At 38.5% G+C, this 19,865-nt stretch overlaps 2 protein-coding genes and 1 long non-coding RNA gene across 3 annotated transcripts; 1 reads left to right on the forward strand and 2 right to left on the reverse strand.

The window, feature by feature from the left end:
- Positions 1–1,072: 1,072 nt before the first annotated feature.
- LOC136263383 (uncharacterized) lies at positions 1,073–9,834 on the reverse strand. Its single transcript, XM_066057892.1, has 2 exons — positions 9,566–9,834; positions 1,073–1,646 (listed from the first exon to the last, which is right to left on the reverse strand). The coding sequence occupies exons 1-2, from the start codon at positions 9,749–9,751 to the stop codon at positions 1,212–1,214; spliced, it is 621 nt and encodes a 206-aa protein (XP_065913964.1). The 5' UTR covers positions 9,752–9,834; the 3' UTR covers positions 1,073–1,211.
- Positions 9,835–10,003: 169 nt separating this feature from the next.
- LOC136264267 (uncharacterized) lies at positions 10,004–16,344 on the forward strand. Its single transcript, XR_010705036.1, has 3 exons — positions 10,004–10,463; positions 15,733–15,817; positions 15,985–16,344. It is a non-coding gene; the product is annotated as an uncharacterized lncRNA (long non-coding RNA).
- Positions 16,345–17,185: 841 nt separating this feature from the next.
- Positions 17,186–19,821, reverse strand: LOC136262752 (uncharacterized). The gene is made up of 2 exons (XM_066057147.1): positions 19,599–19,821; positions 17,186–17,707 (listed from the first exon to the last, which is right to left on the reverse strand). The coding sequence occupies exons 1-2, from the start codon at positions 19,764–19,766 to the stop codon at positions 17,264–17,266; spliced, it is 612 nt and encodes a 203-aa protein (XP_065913219.1). The 5' UTR covers positions 19,767–19,821; the 3' UTR covers positions 17,186–17,263.
- Between the last annotated feature and the right edge of the window lie 44 nt (positions 19,822–19,865).

Below are 19,865 nucleotides of genomic sequence, written 5' to 3' on the forward strand. Positions count from 1 at the left end.
GCTGTACTGACTGATTGATTGATTACATTTATGAGTACACCTTAGCCATACTCGTCGGACCTACTTGACATGACTACTATAATGGAGTGGTCTTATTATAGAGGTAGTTTTTGTCAAGAGGTACCTGTTAATATGAAGTTTTGGCCAATTTTAGCATTTCAGTTTCAGCTGCTTCCAATGTCCCTGGGTTCTAGGATTTCCTTTGCATTCAGTCAGTACAATTTAAAAATTATAGAAGTCACAGTGTTAAATCTATGTATTTAAGTAATCATGTGTGTTAGTAATTACTGTATGTGTTTTGTTTTTGTACCTGTTTGTGCTGTATATGTGTTTTAGCTCTGGTAAGGAAGAACAGTTCATGCCGACTAAATTACATAATAAATCAAATGCAAGAAAAAATGATCACTGCTTGAGTGGATCGTAGGAAAGTATTCATTTGCCATATTATCAGCTGTTAATACAAGTTTTCTATCAACATGAAATCAATCAGAAAATGCCCAGATAGCTGTAAGGTACACAGTAGTGGCTTTTGAAATGAATTTTGTATGGCGTAATTTTTGTATATTTTGCTAATTGAAATTTAACATGTTACAAGGAATGTTATTGATACGCTAAAGTAATAGACACTTTCAACTACTGATGCTGCCAGCTGCATGTGCACCTTGTTCAAAAATTGTAATTTCAAACTTCAGAACAGTGCAGCTAGTGATAGCTACATCGTTCAGCCATGACAACTTGTGTGAGATTTAACTACTTCAAAACTGCAAAGCATTGTACAGTCCTTTAAAAGCACCAACAACATATGGTAGGTTTTAATTTTCAATTAAAATTGTATCTAGACTGTAGAGCACAAAATACTTTAAATACATACAAAGCAAATTTCTTAAGAAGTTAGTATTAACTCCCTGTCCCCCCCACCTGCAGTTTTCTAAGCTATGTAAAGAGACAGCTTAATTTTTTTTCAGTTACTGCAGTTTAGTGCATGGTTTTGAATGTGCAGACAGTCAACTGTATCCTTTTACAGTAGAAATATGTTTCTTCCTAATACAAAAAACCACCCAATCAGTTAAACAACATTGACCACATAATCATGACTTAACACGATACATAAAACATGTCTTTATATGGTAGTTACAGAAAATATAAGCAGCTAGCTTAAATTTTCAGCCAACTACTGTACATCTGCTGTATAATTTACACTAGTAATAAATTCAGCAACTGCATCTGTGGCTACTTTTTTGTTCCTCATAAATATTGATTGGTTGATCTCCTTTGGTTGACTGTTGTAATTTAGTGGCAGCCTGGTTCTTATGAATAGAGGCTATAATATCTTGAAATGCTTCCATTACATTTTCACCAGTCTTAGCCGAACATTGGTAACACAAGTCAGTACTCATTCGTTTACACTGAGCAGCTACTCTGTATTCCTCTACTTCATTATATAGGTCACATTTGTTCCCAATTAAAGCCCATACAGTCTCCTCTGAATTTATGTATCTATCAGCATCATCGATCCACTCCTGAAGACTTTCAAAGGTGTAGTTATCTTCCACACAGTAGACTAACAAAGCACCAGAAGTATCACGGTAATAGTTGGTCGGTAATGTTGAAAATAGTTCAGCTCCAGCTGTGTCCCAAAGTGATACCTATAAAAATGTACCCATATATATATATAACTGCTACAAATATATGCACCACAAATTTTGCAAGTGTTGGTAAGGAAAATGAATAGAACTAGTCTAAGTTAGTTGTGTATGGACCATTTTTTTGGCTTTAGTAAGTACCATGATTGGTTATTAGGTGCATACGTTTAAAATTTTTAGAGCAGTTATTCATTATAATATGTATCATGTAGTTAAGGAAGTTTCTGCTAGGAGAGTACTATTTGTGCCCATTCATTTTTCAAGCAATTTGGATTCCAGTTATCAGTCAAATAGTTTGCTTCAATCAAGGAAACAAAGAGAAGTCAGGTGAAGAAACAGACAGTAGTATACAATCCTGATAAGGCCACTTCAACTAAATTTCTTGTTTCTCGGGCCCGACCGACCCATAAAATTTGTAAATGAAATGTTTTTGTTCATTTTTAAAGATCACATGTTCGATCACGTGAGTTTGTGGCGTCGATGTATTGTTGGCTATCCATATCTGCTTTGCGTGGGGCGAGCTTGGTTATTACTACAAGAAGAGTTGTAAAAGCAGACTATGGATGGACGTTTGGTCACTTAGATGTACTAACCATAGCCAATAGTTTGTTATCGAACGACGTAGTTACACGTGTTGCCATAACTTCAGTTTTAAAAAATTATTACCACCTATTATTATTATTTTATACCTTCCTACCGACCCACTTTTCAACTAGTTCTAGTCTGAGAAACAAAAGATTTAGTTGAAGTGGCCTAAGTGAGCAATATCCCCATACAGATAGCAAACACATTCCTCATGGTCCATGTAAGTTTCTTGAGTATGTTCAACTACATTTCTATCAACACAATTGAGCTTGTTAGATGTCATCTCATCTGCTGGATATTCGATAAAGCAGATGAGACTGTACTTGATCCAGACAAATGCAGTTCAAATGATCCGGTGGCCCAATCCATTTACAATGCTGATACAGACAATATGGCATATACAGCATATGACCTGGAAGCTAAGTGCGATGTTAGGCTCAAGACCACACCCTAGTTCTATACATTACAAAGTGTGTACATGAACCAATGAGTGTGTTAACCAGTGCTTCAACTATATAAATCAATGGATTAATCCAGAGCTGTAGTTATCACATAGCTAATTAGAAATGGGTTAATTTTTCAGCAGGAAGAGAAGACCTTAACAAATACTGTTGTGAAACCAAGATCACCAATTTATAGCTGCAACTAAAACCATTATCTTAAACTCATTAACTGATTTAATATGTAAAAGTTATACACATTATTGTACGACATAATTGCTAATTAAATTATGTAATAATAATAAAGTCAAGCTACACCCCCACCATATATGTTGGTACTAGCTGTTAACTGATTGTACCTTATCACAGTTGTTTGGCTGCCCATGAATGTTTCTAAACTTTCTATGGTAGCAGAGTTACATTTTATCTGTACAAATGTCAGGCCTTACTCTATGACATCACTTAAAACTGCTCTATATATAATTTGTGGTTGTGTGACACATGATCGACATGCTTGTATAGAGATCTAAAGATGGTAACATGAAAGAATGTAGACAACAGGAGATGTAGGGAGAAGAGATAATAAGAACCCTGATACAACAAACTAAAGAATTTAACGGTAAATAGTATAACACACAGATCAGTTCAACAGCTTGATGATATACGGTACATAACGCTCAAATGCAACGTTGTCTTGCAAGAGTGCAAGCGATAAAAATCTCGCTAATTAAAGGGTGTGGTACCCTTTCACTCGTGAATATTCATTCCAGGATGGATATTCTTAAGCGAAATGGGAATCACACCCTTTAATTAGCGAGTTTTTAAATTGCTCGCATTCTCACAAAATGACATTGCATTTGAGCGGTACCATACTAAGATGCTGACAAACATGCGATATTGTGTGTATATGTGTAGATATTGTAAGTGTGGTTATTTTCAAATGTAAGCACTTAAGTATATGGTGTGTTTGTATTTGTGGGGATTCTTCAGTTACACAACAAACAATGGAACTAGTTTCTGATATTACTATAAAAGTTCCAACATCACCCCCTTTGTCTTCTCAGCAGACATTGAGAAAGCATTTCTCCATGTCTTCTTAGATGAGACTGACCGGGATTACACAAGATTTCTATGGCTGTTGGATCCCAACAATGCTAGTAGCTCCTTTGTCACTTACCGATTCAGGGTGGTGTTATTTGGAACCACCAGTTCCCCGTTTATGCTCAATGCCACCCTGAAATTCCATCTAACACAGAATGCTAATGCTACATCCAGGGTCTTGTTCCACAATTTGTATGTGGACAACTTGGTGTCTGGATGTGAAAGTGAGGAAGCTGCCATTGAGTACTTCACTGAATCCCGATCGGTGCTAAGCAGTACTGGTTTCAATTTACATTCATGGGCCTCAAGCTGCTCCCTTCTCCAGACTACTGAATCACAGCACAAAGTCACAAACAACCCAGTGAAGGTGCTTGGTATGCTCTGGAATACTCAGACAGATTCAATCCATCCATCGCCATGTACAGGCACTGGCAATTCACCTGCCCTTACCAAACGAGAAGTCTTACGATGGTCCTTGGCTATCTTTGATCCACTTGGCTTGATAACACCAGTCACAATTTCTGCCAAACTATTTCTTCAACAATTGTGGCAGGAGCACATTGGCTGGGACATCAGACGATCTTTGTGCCAAATGGATGGAATTGCAGATAACATCAGAGGTGCCACAACACTATCATTTCCCAGTCAATATGCTGCATCACTATCAACAACTCAGAGCATGCACACTTACCTTCACATGTTCGCTGATGCCAGCGTTAAGGCTTACGGAGCTGTAGCATACATTCAACAGAGCCAAAACCTACCCTCACTAGATATGTCAAAGTCAAGGGCAGCCCCACTGAAGCAACTAACCTTGCCCAGGCTTGAGTTGAAGGCTGCTGTGCTTGCAGCTAAACTGAGCTCCCTTGTCAAGGCAGCCTTGAACCTTGAATGTGCTGTGCAGCTTTGGTCGGATAGTAAGATTGTCCTATATTGGATAGCCAGCCATAAGCCACTACAACCATTTGTAAATCACAGGGTTGAAGAGATCCGTGTAATATCCACTAACTGGAAATATTGCCCCTCAGCAGACAACCCAGCTGATCTCCTAACTAGAGGCATTACAGCTGAGCAACTGAGATTGTCACATCTTTGGGTACATGGCTCAACATGGCTGCCTACACAGTCAGCCTGGGACCCTACAGAGGTTCTACTCACCTGCTTAGAACTAGGATGCATTGACCATGTGCACAGTGACCAGACTAGGCCTCATAAGAATCTACCAGCTACAGTAGCAAGGATCATTGACAAAACAACTTCAGCAACCTTTCCAAGCTGCTAGCAGTCACTGCGTACATTCTAAGGTTCGTTAACAATGCCAAGCACACATCCCCCAACACAGCCATGCATTTGTCACCAGCAGAACTTTCACTAGCTAGTGTGAAGTGGATCTATGCTGTTCAACACGAACATTTCTCAGAAGAAATCCAGAACCCATGATTTTCACTGGTGCGACAGCTGAGATTGTTCTTTGACAAGGACATGTTACTTAGGTGTGGTGGGCGAATACACAATGCCCCGTTGTCTGAACAAGCAAGATTCTCATACCTTCTGCCATCGAAACACCACTTCACTAACCTGGTGGTACTGCAGGCACACACACAACTACACCACAGTGGCGTCAATGCAACCTTTACATTGATATGCCAATGCTACTGGATACCCTCAGGCAGGCAACGTGTACGATCACTGCTTCATAAGTGTGTCACCTGCAAGAGAGCTGTAGGTAAACCTTATGCTATTCCAGATCCCCCACCACTAGTCAAGGATCAAGTGAATGCCTCATGGCACTTTGAGGTTACAGGTATGGATTTTACAGGTGCTCTGTATGTCCGCAGCAGCACTGGAGGGCAGAAAGTTTATATTTGCCTTTTCATCTGTGCAGTATCCAGAGCAATCCATCTTGAAATTGTGTGTGATTTAACCTTGCAGTGTTTTTCACAGGCATTCTGCAGATTCATCAGCCAAAGATCACTACCTCGATTAATGCTCTCAGATAATGCGTCCACGTACCAAGCTGCGCTGCAGAAGTTACTCGCATCTGCAGCACTAGCAGAAGAAGAGGAACTAAGTGGCACATCATCCTCCATGGTTTGGAGGATTTTGGGAATGGATTATAGGACTCACCAAGTCAATGTTGAAGAAGGTACTGGGTCGAACTCATGCCACCTTAGAGAGCCTCCAGACCATGGTAGTTGAAGTGGAAGCCATTCTTAACAGCCCCCCCCCCCCCCCTTACCTATGTATCATCTGATACTGATGACATTGACCCAATTACACCCTCTCATCTGCTACATGGCAGACCCAATGCTTCTCTGCCACACTATGTTGTCCAGGATGATGAACTGAATGACACAGCTTATGGTGAGACTATAGACATAAGAGGAGTGCGAAGGACCAGACCTTATTACTGTCACTTTGGAGCAGGTGGAAGATGGAATACTTGACAGCCTTACGTGAGTTTCATCGAACAACAGGATCTAATACACAGACAGTGAAGGTTGGAGACATTGTTCTTATTCATGATGATACCATCAGAGTGCAGTGGAAGCTGGCTATAATAGAAGGTGTTAATAAAGAAGCTGACGGATTCATTTGTTCAGCCACTGTGAGAACATCTACTGGGAGAACGAACCAGCCAATAGTCAAGTTATATCCCTTGGAAGTTACAGCAGCAGAGCTATCTAATTTACATAATATTACACAAGAGAAATCCACAACACCAACCCCACAGCCTCAGCGGGGTAGAGCACCTCACCGGGCTGCCTTACAGGGACGTCAGAAAGTGTAACAATGGACCCACTCCTTACCTCCCCCCCCCCCTCCCCGGGAGAATGTCAAGTATAGATTGACAGACACTTCTGTTGTTGTAATTTAATATTATGTGATTGCATAATACATGCACATGCGTGATTCTAATACTTCAGACAGATGAAACTGCAATTACATGTGGCACTGAAACTATAGTTGCTGTAATCCGCTACTATACTTCACAGCATGCATATTATATGGGATTCTCTATGGTGGATATTAGAATCCACACTAGCCATACTCTCATTTTCTAGCATGATTAACAATTGCACAATTATGTTTCTGTTGTATCACAGTAACACAAAACACAGCTATATTGCAGATACATCCAGTGTTGAACATTCAATTTAGTGGAACCGATAACTGTGCAATGGAGACAACTACGAAGCTGTACTTCAAGCAATACAATTCTTCAAAACCACTATTCATCCTACCACGTGTTAGAGATTTATAATGCTTTTAACTCCTGATTTTAAGTGAGGAGTCGCCATCACAGATAACTTAATAGCTTCCATTCCTGTGTAATGAAGTGTATAATCTATTAGACTAGTGAAATATTTAACAAGGGGTTATCACGTATGCACACACTGTAGGTAGATCTGGTCAAAGTTTTAGAAGTTTGCTGTGTCTAAGAGTCTTTTCCAGTGTGTGACCTCTGGCCTAGCAATGAATATATATTCTGTAATATTATCGATTGTGGTTTGCAAATTTTCGTCCTTGACTGTTGACCCAGAGGAGGTATGACACACTCATAAGATTTGTATAGAAAAATTAAAAAGGAGGATTTCATTGAAAACTAGGTGCCAATCAAAGCTATTCTTATGCGTAATTTAATGGTGTGGTGAACCCCGTAGTTTGATAGTTAATATTAGTATATAAGAAGATTGGAGATGTCATCACATGATGGAGAGCTTAACTGCGAAACAGAGAGCAAATGGCAACAATGTAGAGTGGAAATTGCATTCGAGGTCTCCATAACCCTATAAAGCCAGATTAAGCATCAGTTTAGAAGTCAAAATATCCAATTAACTTTTTGATAGTGGTTAACATGTCGTACCTCCTCTGCCATTGACTTGGCACAAATTGGGTGGTTTTGACCTGTGATTTTGACTGTGGTCACAGATTTAGCTACCTAGAGTGAGTGCCTGTGTGTCAACCCCTAATTGATGGAAGTTAGGAACCAAGATATGAGTCCATCTTTAGTGGACTCTACATACATTCATTTACATAACTGTTTTAAAACTATATTTTTTGTACAGACTATATACAGAGCTGACTGCAAGCTAAGAGAACTATCATTATAAACTAGATAAATACGTGCATATTAGTCCTCGGCCTCGTGCAACCACACAGTGAAATCAACCTTAGAAAAGAAAATCTTGTGGGCACAGCAAGATGTATGTACAGGACACCCCCCCCCCCCCCCCCCATGGAGGTGACTATTATCTATGGTATAAGTTACTGTATGATAGTTAATTGCAGAATTTCTGGTAATGAATTAAACTAGTACATAGTGTTTTTCTAGTATGGATATAACGTTCTAGTACAGTTCTAGTTCAGTTGCCAGTTAGTATTAGTTCTAGTATTCATAGTTAGAAACAATAATAGCTTGTACCTGCCATTTAGTAAGTATTAGTTATAGTACAGTACTGATGTTAAGAATTATACTTCATCATACTTATTCATTGCTTTTACAAAAAAATTGATCACTAGCTAACTAGGTGTAATGAATTATCATCCTAAACCACTTTGAGAAGTAGAACTTAATCAAAGATTTAAAAAACATCCCACCTAAACAATTTCTACGTAAGATCTCTCTTTCTAAGTTTTTGTCTGTTGCACAATTTTGTTTCTCCCTTGTCACCTCTCCACCAGAAGAAATTATTCCAAGCAGTGGTTGCTACAATGTCACAAGCCACTCAAGATAGTAATGGAAAGTAGGAATGCCACAATAGTTGTGACATACAACATGTCATGACAATAAGCTCCATGATATGATATGACATAGGCTTCTTTATGTTATGACATAAATATCTCCTAATAATTAGTGCATAAACGAATGCTGATTTTATGCTTCGAAGGTTTGAATGCAACATTCGAATGTTTGATGACTATTGTATGGTACCATAGCTACATATTATGTAGAAGGGCCAGGAGGCATAATTTTGAGTGTATTGTGGCTTAATCCAGTTAATTGTTTTGACTCCCTTATTTCTCACGTTGACACTACCTTACAGTAGTACACAACTCAGGAATATTCTTCCTCTCAGCTTCTCCCAACTGCACTTCTCTCGATTAGCGGTGGGCATGGCCACTTGTGGTGCAAGCTAATTAACTTGTCCAGCTGAAGAAAACACAAATATGTAGCTACTGCTAAAAGACCTTACAGTAGTACACAACTCAATATTCTTCCTCTACAGCTTGTCCCAACTGTGGTGGGTGTAGCCACTCGTGGTGCAAGCTAATCAACTTGTCAGACACCTGGTAAAACCACCTTCCATTACTTTCTAGTGTCTCAAGCGTAACTGCCCACGGCAAAAATTGTTCATGGCGTGATGAGCAGTTGGATTCTTATGGTCTTCTGCTCGATAATATGACCAGGTTGCACATGCGCAAAATTCGAACTTCTCTTATTCGGACCATTGAACGAATGTAGTACATTCGTTTATGCGCTACTATAAAGCTACTAATTTAGTTTAGTTCTTGTTCAAAAACTTAAAAAACAACACTTTTCTAGTATAGTTCCAGTTTTTTTTTAAAAGATTGTAATGGAATTATAGTTAATTAGTTCTAGTTTCTAGAAATAAATACTAAAACTACTTTTAGTTCTAGTATACTAGAAAAACACTACTAGTACTACACCCTCCAGTGCCCAACTGGTAGACTTGATAATAATAAATAAATAATAAATAAAAATAAAGTACACTAATAAGCGCGTATAAAGGTGAAACCGCTATAGACTAACTTATGCCAGACATAACTCACGTTCACTTTATCATCTCCAATTGTAGTTGAAAATCTGTACACGTCCGATCCAATAGTAGATGGCGCAGTACCGACATTCTCGTGAAATTCGTCCAATTTTATTCTGTTGAACAACGCAGTCTTGCCGACTCCCACTCCCCCCAATAAAATGACCTTATAATTATACTCAATACTCGAGGCCGCCATCTGTAGAGAGAAACAGCCGCACTGTTCTTAATCCTCAAGTTTATCCTCGAGATGAAAGTGAAAACTGAATTTAATAATTACTGAATTAGTTATGCATTTCAGTTAAATAATATCATGAATTGAATGTATTTAGTGCTCTGGTAAGGCTGTCCTGGTATGAATTCATTTATTATTTATTAGTGCTTTGTAATACCACACACGTATTGGGTACACGTGACACAAGGAATAATAATAATACACATAGCTCATAGTGGTGCACAAAAGTTCCAGCTGAGGGGTGAAAAGACCACATGATAGATAATATAGTGTGTAGTTTGTCAGAGGTAAAAAAAAAAAAAAAACTCGAAGGAAGGTGGTAGCTCAATTTAGGCTCTCCAACAGCTTTCTTCCCTCAGCGTTAAACCTGGTACCGTGGTGCGAATATTCGCTATTCGAAAACGGTACCCGAGAAGGCGAGCCATTATCGTTTCTATTGAGCAGTTTTGTGTACCTTCGTTCCAGGTGACTGGAGGTCACGGACCGGAGGTCATGCCCAAGTCGCAGAAGCAAAAGGCCAAGGACAAGCCGTACACCAGAACTACTCAGGACAACAGCTCTTCTGTCAGCAACATCGACGTGGAAGAGCCTTCTGTGTGTCCCATCTGTGAGGAAATAGTCAAAGAGCCTTCTGACGATGGCAAGGATCCAGGCGATGAAGCGCTATTTTGTGAAGGTAAATGTGAAGCATGGTACCATCGGAAATGTGTGGGACTGTCATGTGTGCTTACAACAGTGCAAGTGAGTCTAATAACCCATTTTATTGTCTTTTTTGCCTGCAACTCTTTATAATAATGTAATTGCGGACTTGAAAGATCAAATCAGTTAACCAGTCCCCATCAGCAGCAGTTGACCAACCACCAGTCAACCCAACTCCCAGCAGCAATCCATCTCCTGCTGTTAAAGCTGCTACCCCTAGCTCAGATACAAATTCAGATACAAATTCAGCTCCACCTTCACTTGTAGTTGCTACTAAGCACGACTCAGCTAGGAAATTCAATGTTGTTCTGTTTGGTGTCGATGAGTGTTCCAAAGGCACCAAAAAGATGGAGAGAGAAAAGTTAGATTTAAACCATGCTACTGAAGTTCTTACAGACCTTGACAACACTGTTCAGCCTCATTCAATCAGAGATACTATAAGGCTTGGAAAATACAATCCCTCCTCAGGGCGTCCTAGACCCCTACTGGTGACTCTGAACAGGTCATCTGATGTCAATTCCATCTTATCCAAGCGATCTCACCTTTTGTCATCAAACCTGACCTCTCACGTGATGCAAGGGTCACGGAGTCTCATTTGTTAAAAGTTCGTTGGTCATTAATACAAGACAATACCCCAGAGTCTGATATAAAAATTCGAGGCAATAAAATTTATGTCAAAGGTAAATTACATGGCCAAGCAGACAGCGCAGGATTCAGACCTAATGAGCCATCAAGTACAGATAGCATCTCACCACCCCACAACAATATGGAGACTTCAACTGCTGCCTCCACCTCTTCAGCATGACTCGGCCCTACTGGGCCCAAAGTCTGCGTGCAAAATTGCAGGAGCTTGGCAAAAAACTTACCCCTTTTCCAGAGTTTTGTATATGCATCTGATTTTCAAATTATTGGCCTGTTTGAAACTTGGTTGCACGAAGCCATTGCAGATCTTGAAATCTTACCTCAGGGTTACACAATGTTTAGAAAGGACAGAGGCTCACGTGGTGGGGGTGTTATGCTGGCAATCAGCGACAATCTACCTAGTAAACAAATTCCAAGTCCCAGAAACCTTGAAGTGGTAAACGTTTCTGTCTCTTTTAATGATTCTGATGTCATTTTTTGCATGGTATATGCACCTCCAAATGCCACTGCTGACTATCACAAGGACCTATCCGACTACCTAGCCACCACTACCACCCTGTCCAACCCTGTATTTATTCTTGGCGATTTCAATCTACCGGACATAAACTGGGCAACTTTCACTGGCAACCGATCTCCAACAACTTCTGTGATAGTATATTTGAATCTAACTTCACGCAACTTGTGGAATCCCCAACCCATACATGTGGTAACATACTAGACCTTGTGTTAACAAATAGTCCTGAACACGTTTTACATTTATCTGTTCATTCTCCAGAATACCAATGTATTACATCTGACCATTATTTAATCACATTTTCAATCAATTTTAAGTTCTCAACACATTCTACATCTACTAAGGAGTTCTTCAATTTTTCTAAAGGTGACTACAATGGATTAACAGAGTACCTATCGAACTGCGACCTCTCTATAATCTACTATTCTTCTGATGTTGAAGAAATTTGGTACATTTTAAGAAGTAACATACTGGCTGGCATTGAACTGTTTATCCCAAAGGTCAAACTGCACTGTAGACAATTCCCTAACTGGTTCACTCCCCAACTACGTCATTCTCACAAGTGTCTTCATACACTTCAGCGTAAATACAACAGGAATCCTACACCAAACAATTTCCAACGACTAACCAAAGCTCAAGTCTCTTTTCAAGCTTCTAGTATTGCAGCAAAGTCTGCATTTGAGCAGACCTTAATATATAACTTCACTACAAATAAGGACACAAAAATCTTCCGATACATTAAAGAGTTCTCGAAATCTCACAACCTACCGCCTGAGCTACACAATGACTCCATCACAGCGAACACAGACCTCGATAAGGCTGAGTTATTCAACCAGTACTTCCATTCAATATTCTCTCAGAGTAACTTTAATCTACCCGACACTTCGAATCTACCAGTCCCTGGTAAATGCTTGGGCTCGATCCACTTCACAGTACAAGAAGTCCTAGAGGCCTTAAATAACCTGGATCCCAACAAGGCCAGTGGTATAGACAACATTCCTCCAACTGTTTTAAAACATTGTGCCTTTGCTCTTGCCATACCTATTCACCACCTTTTCATGACTAGCATTACCAGTGGAACCATACCATCTGAATGGAAGTTGCACAAAATTACAGCTGTACCAAAGTCTGGTGACAAAACCTCAGTTAAAAACTATCGTCCCATTTCACTTCTTTGCATTACATCCAAAGTTTTAGAAAGACTAATTTATGATAAGATAATTAACTCAGTTTCTAATTGTATCACACAATATCAATTTGGGTTCCAAAAGAATTCTTCAACCTTGCACCAACTACTTATCTATTTTAACCAGCTAATAACATCAAAAGATGAAATAGATACTATATACATTGATTTTCGAAAAGCTTTCGATAGTGTGCCGCATAATGAACTCCTAGTTAAACTTTGGAACATGGGAATCACTGGCACCCTATGGAATTGGTTTAGTTTCTATCTACACAACAGAACCCAATGTGTTTCTGTGGGCAACCACTTATCCGTCACTTTACTTGTTATCTCCGGCGTGCCACAGGGGAGTATTCTGGATCCTTTGCTCTTTTTAATATTTATCAATGACCTCCCATCAATTGTCACATCAGATCTATTTGAGTTTGCTGACGATACAAAATTATTCAGACAAATCACATCAACATTAGACATTGAGCATCTCCAAGAAGACATCAATTCATTATTCAACTGGTCCATCAACAACTTTCTCTCATTTAACCTTTCAAAGTTTGTGTTTATGAGCTACCATCGCAAATTCAACTCTACATATCATGTCAACGGTCATTTAATTGATGAATCCTCCAGCTGTAAAGACCTTGGGATTATTTTTACTAATTCGCTAACATGGCAAGCACACTATGAAATGATGCCTATAAATCTCTTGGCTTATTGCGTAGGGTCTTCAAGGACTCCAATTGTCCCCAGGCCAGAAAATCTTTGTATATCACTCTAGTTAGATCAAAACTACTGTATTGTTCCCCACTGTGGAGGCCATACCTGTTAAAAGATATTGAATCACTTGAGAAAGTCCAACGAAGAGCCACTAAATTCATATTATCAAACTATCAATCAGACTATAAAACAAGGCTAATACAAACTGGTATGTTGCCACTAATGTACATTTACGAAATTGCCGACATATTATTCTTCATCAAATCCATCAGACAAATTTGACATCTTGAACTATACCAACTTTACTACAGGTTCAACAAGATCTGCTGGCACAAAGTTATACCCCAAGACAGCTCATATCAACCCTATCATGAACTCATATTTTTATAGTTTACCAAGATTATGGAACTCTTTACCAATAATTGACCTATCTCAATCACTAGATGTAATCAAACCAAAGTTGAAAGCATTTTTATGGAATCATTTTTTAGCTAACTTTGATAATACCCCCTGTACTTTTCATTACCTGTGTCCTTGTACCCGCTGCTCCAAGACTCCTGCACCAACCAATTATAATTATTTGTAATTATTATATGTATGCATGTATAGTTTTGTAGTTAAGTAATTAGTGCTCTAGGCTACCAGTGCAGGACACTGGTAGTCCTTCAGAATTGTATGTCTCTGTAATCACTATAGCCTCTACTGTATGTAATTCCAATTCTGTAAAGCAATTATTAAATTAAATATTAAAGAGGTAGTGCAGTTTATACTGTATGAAGGTCCAAAGGGTTAAAGTTACGAGTAAAGTGATCCCAGAAGTGTTGACTTAATTCTGTTCATGGTAGCATTAACAGATGGCAGATCCTGACTGACTTAAGTGTTAAATTGCTGTTTTGATACAGGGCGGATCCAAGGTTTGGCAATGGGGTGCACTAGGGTAGTAGGTACTGTACAAAGGACCATGTACATAACTTTCCAAAACTTCTAGCAGGCTAGCTATATGGCTAAATGTGTCCATGGCATGGTGTTGCAGATGAAAGTTTTTAATAACTGTCACGTGAGAGGTGTTGCACATGTGACTGTTCTATTAGAGTATATTTTACTGACTGCTCTATTAGAGTATTTGCGTGTGAGGGTGGGAGGAAGGGCATGATGCTTTCTCGCATCCACCACTGTGTTGGTGGTGGAGGGATTCAGTGTAGTGCATACAGCTATATAGTACCACCTGATCTTGCATGGCCATTGTGAGGATTTTAACTTTAATGAAGAACAGATAATATCTGAAAGATCAAAAGTGTACATTAGTGGAAGTTTATAAGTATGAAGTCCGATTTTGCAGTTAGAGTTGTAAACACTTTGTTGGCTCATCTCTGATAGACTGTTGATGTCTGTCAATAAGTATGGATGCCAGATTGGGGAGTACTTGAGAACTGATTAGAAATACAAATAGCTTGGGGTATTTTGTGGTATGGATGGACTAAATGTTCTTCATACAAGGCCTAATATCTTGTAAAATTTGCTTAAAATAGTTTCATGGTACAGTGAAACCTCACTTAGTGGCCACCTCAGTAATGAGGCCACCTCATTATAGTGGCCAGGTCCAGCAAGTCCAAATGTATTTTCCATTATGTTACGTTTATTTAATTTTCGTTAATAGGGCCACCTCATTATGAAGGCCACTGGCCACATACCACTGGACCAAACTGGTAAAATTAATACAATGTTCCCTCAGTAAAGAGGCCAGCTGAGCAGGCAGTCAAGGTATCACTGCAAAAGTTGCTGCTCTTAAGTGCACATTTTAACTACTGAAAGCGGTACCCATTATTCTGGCAGTATACTTCATGCTTTTCCAGCCATTATGTCTCAAGTATTGCTGGAATAATTGATACATCGTATGCTCTTACCTTTCTCTGTGATAAACTCTACATAGTGTGTTTAGTTAGATCAATTGTATACTGATGTTACAGTTTCTGGTTTGTTGAAAACCTCAATAATAAGGCCATTTTGTGTTATGGCTGCATTAATAAGGTTTTCGGTAATAGGGCCACCTCAGTAATAGGGCCACTTATCATGGGTCCCATAGGTGGCCCTATTAATGAGGTTTCACTGTAGTTGTCCATCACTTGATGTAAATTGAAGGTCATTATGTGAGTGCTTGGTTACCACTCTGATGGTATATTGTATATGTAGTGGGAAGCTTCTGAGTGAAAAGTATGTGGTCCTCTGAGATCATCAGTTGAATATGCGGGAGAGAAGTAAATCAACAAAACAAGAGGTGACTGCTTAATTAGAATAAATATAGCTAGTTATTCATAGTTGTTCTCAGCTGTTCTCACAGTTTATAGGTAGCTATCTTTCACAGGCAAATTTAGAGTGGGAGCCAGGTGGCCCACCCCCATCCCCCTTTATAAATTATTCATAGTGTTGTTTATTGTACCACAGGCACCTTCAACAGCATCCAAACTGGCGGACCAAGAATGGAGTTATTTCAAAACCTGAATCCTCCTTTGAAGATTGTAATAGAACAGTCAAATACTCCAATAGAGGAGTCATGGTTTTATGGCTACTCTAAAATCCAGAGCAACTTAAAGTGTTGTAACTATTTAAGTCTGTGCAATGACCTGATTTTGGAAAATCAGTCTTAATGTTATATGTGAAATATCTTAATGTCTTATTTAAATCATAAATATTCCAGTTGTAAAATGTGACATTAAGGCTGATTTTCCAAAATCTGGTCAAACTTACAACTATATATAAGCTTAATTCTTATTCTAGATGGAGTTGCTGACTTTACCAAAACTAAAAGAGACAATAAATTTTATAGACATATAGCTATATTATATTATTATATGCCTTAGAAATTTTTTTGATAAATTTTAGCCAGGCTAGTTATTTGTGTTTATGGTACATATCAGTAAAGCTGTTGATTTCAGAGTAAAAGTCTTAGTCTGTCTGTATGACATTTGCAACTTGTAGTGCTTCTTTGCAGTCAAAATTGTTGCCACATCCATTCTCAAAAAGTGAGAGAGCATGCCCTCAGACCCCCTACATAGAAGAGGCTATTTGCATTTCACAGAGTGTGCCTCATACACACACACACACTGTATATGAATAGTGACTTCTACTATAATGTACCACGCCCCCTCCCTCCCTTTAGCACAATCTGGCTAGATGATCCAGACAAAAGTTAATTCTTGATACTCTTAGCTAAAGAGTTAGATTTAACATCTTCATTAAATGTATTATGCTTCTGAAATCTAGAAATTTCTGCAAGTTTTTGCCATGTATTATTGCTAAAATAGTTTTAGTGGAACATACAGAACTGGCAGATTCCTTTTAAGTATAGTGCTATAAAACCTCATGCAAACACAATCTTGAGCATAATTAAGAATTTAAGCTTGAGGCCCAGAACCTAGACAGTGCATTAAGTAACTATAGACTAACTATATAGTATACGAAATAATGCATTGAAATTACACATTCACCTTCAGTAGCAAACTAGCAACGTGCTTCCCATGGAAGTGTAAATTGATAAATCTGCTATATACCAGCTTACCCTGCCAGTACCATAGGGAAATACATAAGTCCACCTTAATTTACAATCGATTGGCTAACTCTTCAGGTGATTGTGATCTGGTCAGTATCAAGTTAATGTCTATAAGTTTATAAGAATAAATATAGTTAGTTCCATGATGCACAATCACAAATAATTATATATTAGCTAACTGCAACATGAGTTTGACTTAACGTTAGTTGGTTCAACACTTGGTGTAAATGTTCCAGCACCATCCTGCTTTATTGACTGTGAGTCACTGTCAAGCTGTCTTCTGTGAATAGTGGCAATGAGTTCATCAAATGCCTCTGAAACATTGTGACCAGTCTTGGCTGAGACAGAATAAAACAGTTTTGTCTGTAAACGTTCACACAGTTGTTCGACACCAACTTTCTCCACTTCATTTGGCAGATCACACTTATTTCCAATTAGAGCCCATGCAAATGTTTCTCCTTTGATATGATTAGATGCATCGTCAATCCATTTCTGGAGATTTTCAAATGTATAGGCATCTTCCACACAATACACCAGCAAGGCTCCATTTGCTTTGTGGTAGTAGTTACCAGTAAGTGCTCGGTACCTCTCACTGCCACCTGTATCCCATAATGACACCTGTATGTGTAGGATCAGAAACTCTGAATTATATATAGTACCATATAACAAGCTATCTGCATTTCAGTAGCTATGCTATCTAGATTTCTACCGTTCTATGAAATAGCTATACAAGTATGAATATTTTAGATGATGTTTATTGAGGTGACATGTGATGTAAAGTTGGGAGGTAAGTAAGCACATAAGTGACCTTAGCTTGTGCAATTGAATTTGTCTACTGTAGTGCAATAATATCAAGTGCTTTTACTGTGCATATGCTAAGTCTATTGCAAAGGGAATTACCCACATGGACCACGGCAGTCATAGGTAAGTGTTAGCTCTAACTTTATACTTGTTCTGCCTTCTTGCTTTTCACGATTTGTGCTATTACAGAAGCCATATATTACATACTGTTATTAATGTACAGTACACCTGGACTTCTGTACTAATAAAGCCTTTAACCACACCTTATGTTACGTTTGGATCTATGGGTGGTTTTATTATTGAAGAGATGACCACATTATAGCTGAAGATTTGCTGTAAAAGCCTGTTCTATTAGATGATTCAGATCATTTCAGATATTGCTGCAAAAAATAGCCTTCCATTTGCCCAATAAACAATAATCAGCAATTCAAACTTGTTGTAAAACAGACTGCTATGTGCTTCCCATTGCAAACGTAACTGCTCAAATAACCTCAATTAATTTTTTCAGGTATAAAAACGCAACTTTGAGACAAGCTGATTTAGAGAGTTGCTGAATTCCATAATCACGTTTTCATATCACTTTAAACTTCTGTAGTATTGAACTGGTCATGCTGTGAAGTGAGACTGTACCATAATATTTGTACTATTAATAGCATGGGTAGCAGTGAAATTTGGGATAAATACCACGAGTGTTGTATTGGAAATTTACCATTTCCAATACAACAAGAGTGGTATTTATCCCAAATTTCACTGCTACCCATGCTATTCCCAGTTAATACCATACTCGCTCAGATCGCTGCATATACGCATGCTGTGCATTAGCGTTGCTATGTACGCAATTTGTCACTATGTACTAAACAAGCGTCAACACTAATTGGCGCTACATTGTTAACATAAATTCTAGCCAATGAAATTGCAATTACAACTTTTTCACTGCTACCAGTGAAATACGGGATAAATTTCACTGCTACTATTGGGACTTTTGTATGGGTAGTGAAACAGGTATGGTATTAAATTTATAATTATTTTGTTGAAATGCTGCACCTTAACAAACCAAACCATGACCATAGCTGTACTTGACTTTATCAATCTTTTTAATAGAAATACTTTGGGGATACTTGATGTTATGATTCTGACCCTCATTATAAGCTACTCACAGGTCCCTAGTGCCACAATACAGAACTGGTTTTAGTTTCATTATAATATACAAGTAGACATGTACAGTTACAACAATGGAGCAATATAACAGAAATACATTCACCAATTGTTAGCTAAATCAAAAATATCATACTAGAAACCTCAATCTCTATTCAATTCATAATTGTATTTCTACATTAACATCAAAACTGTTGCTATACATTTAGCTGTATACATAACATCATTCCTACCTATATCAAGGCCAATTTTTGATTGGAATAATTGCAACAGAATATATAGTTAATCTCACTTGTCATGTAACTAGCTATAGGTCTAGGTTTCTAAATACTGACTAGCTGTAGTTGTATAGCGTCGATTAATAGCTACGGCGTACGTAATTAGAGCTTGGTATAATGTACACAGCTAGCTACTTATATAAATGTGTCACTAAAGCAGGCAGTCTGTCGGATACGAATAGCTATCAACCACGTACAATTCAACTACAACACGTCGTAAGTTATAGCATCAGTACTATGCATCAATACACTCATTATACACCACTTAAACTCACGCTTAAATGATCACCATCAACATTTGTGGAATAAACAAGGTGATCTTCCCCTAGCGTGGATCGCTGCCCGTCGTGAAATATACCAGTCTTAATCCTATTGAATATCGAGGTCTTGCCTACCCCTACTTCACCTAACAAGATAACATTGTACTTGTATTGCGCCGCCATCCACTCTCTACTAGGCACAAAAACAATACACGCCGCTCAATGCACTACGTAGCTATTTATCTACCATCCACGCACGTTATAGAACAATCACGTGATGAA

The sequence above is a fragment of the Dysidea avara genome, chromosome 8 (assembly GCF_963678975.1).
Source record: "Dysidea avara chromosome 8, odDysAvar1.4, whole genome shotgun sequence".
Lineage (NCBI taxonomy): Eukaryota > Metazoa > Porifera > Demospongiae > Dictyoceratida > Dysideidae > Dysidea > Dysidea avara.

What these genes read in the sequence shown, in the direction of transcription:
- LOC136263383 (XM_066057892.1), bottom strand. Translation starts at nt 9,751, where the DNA reads ATGGCGGCCTCGAGTATTGAGTATAATTATAAGGTCATTTTATTGGGG. An exon ending in TTGGAGATGATAAAGTGAAC is followed by an intron (nt 1,647 to 9,565) that starts GTGAGTTATGTC and finishes ACATTTTTATAG; the next exon opens with GTATCACTTTGGGACACAGC.
- LOC136262752 (XM_066057147.1), bottom strand. Translation starts at nt 19,766, where the DNA reads ATGGCGGCGCAATACAAGTACAATGTTATCTTGTTAGGTGAAGTAGGG. An exon ending in TTGATGGTGATCATTTAAGC is followed by an intron (nt 17,708 to 19,598) that starts GTGAGTTTAAGT and finishes CTACACATACAG; the next exon opens with GTGTCATTATGGGATACAGG.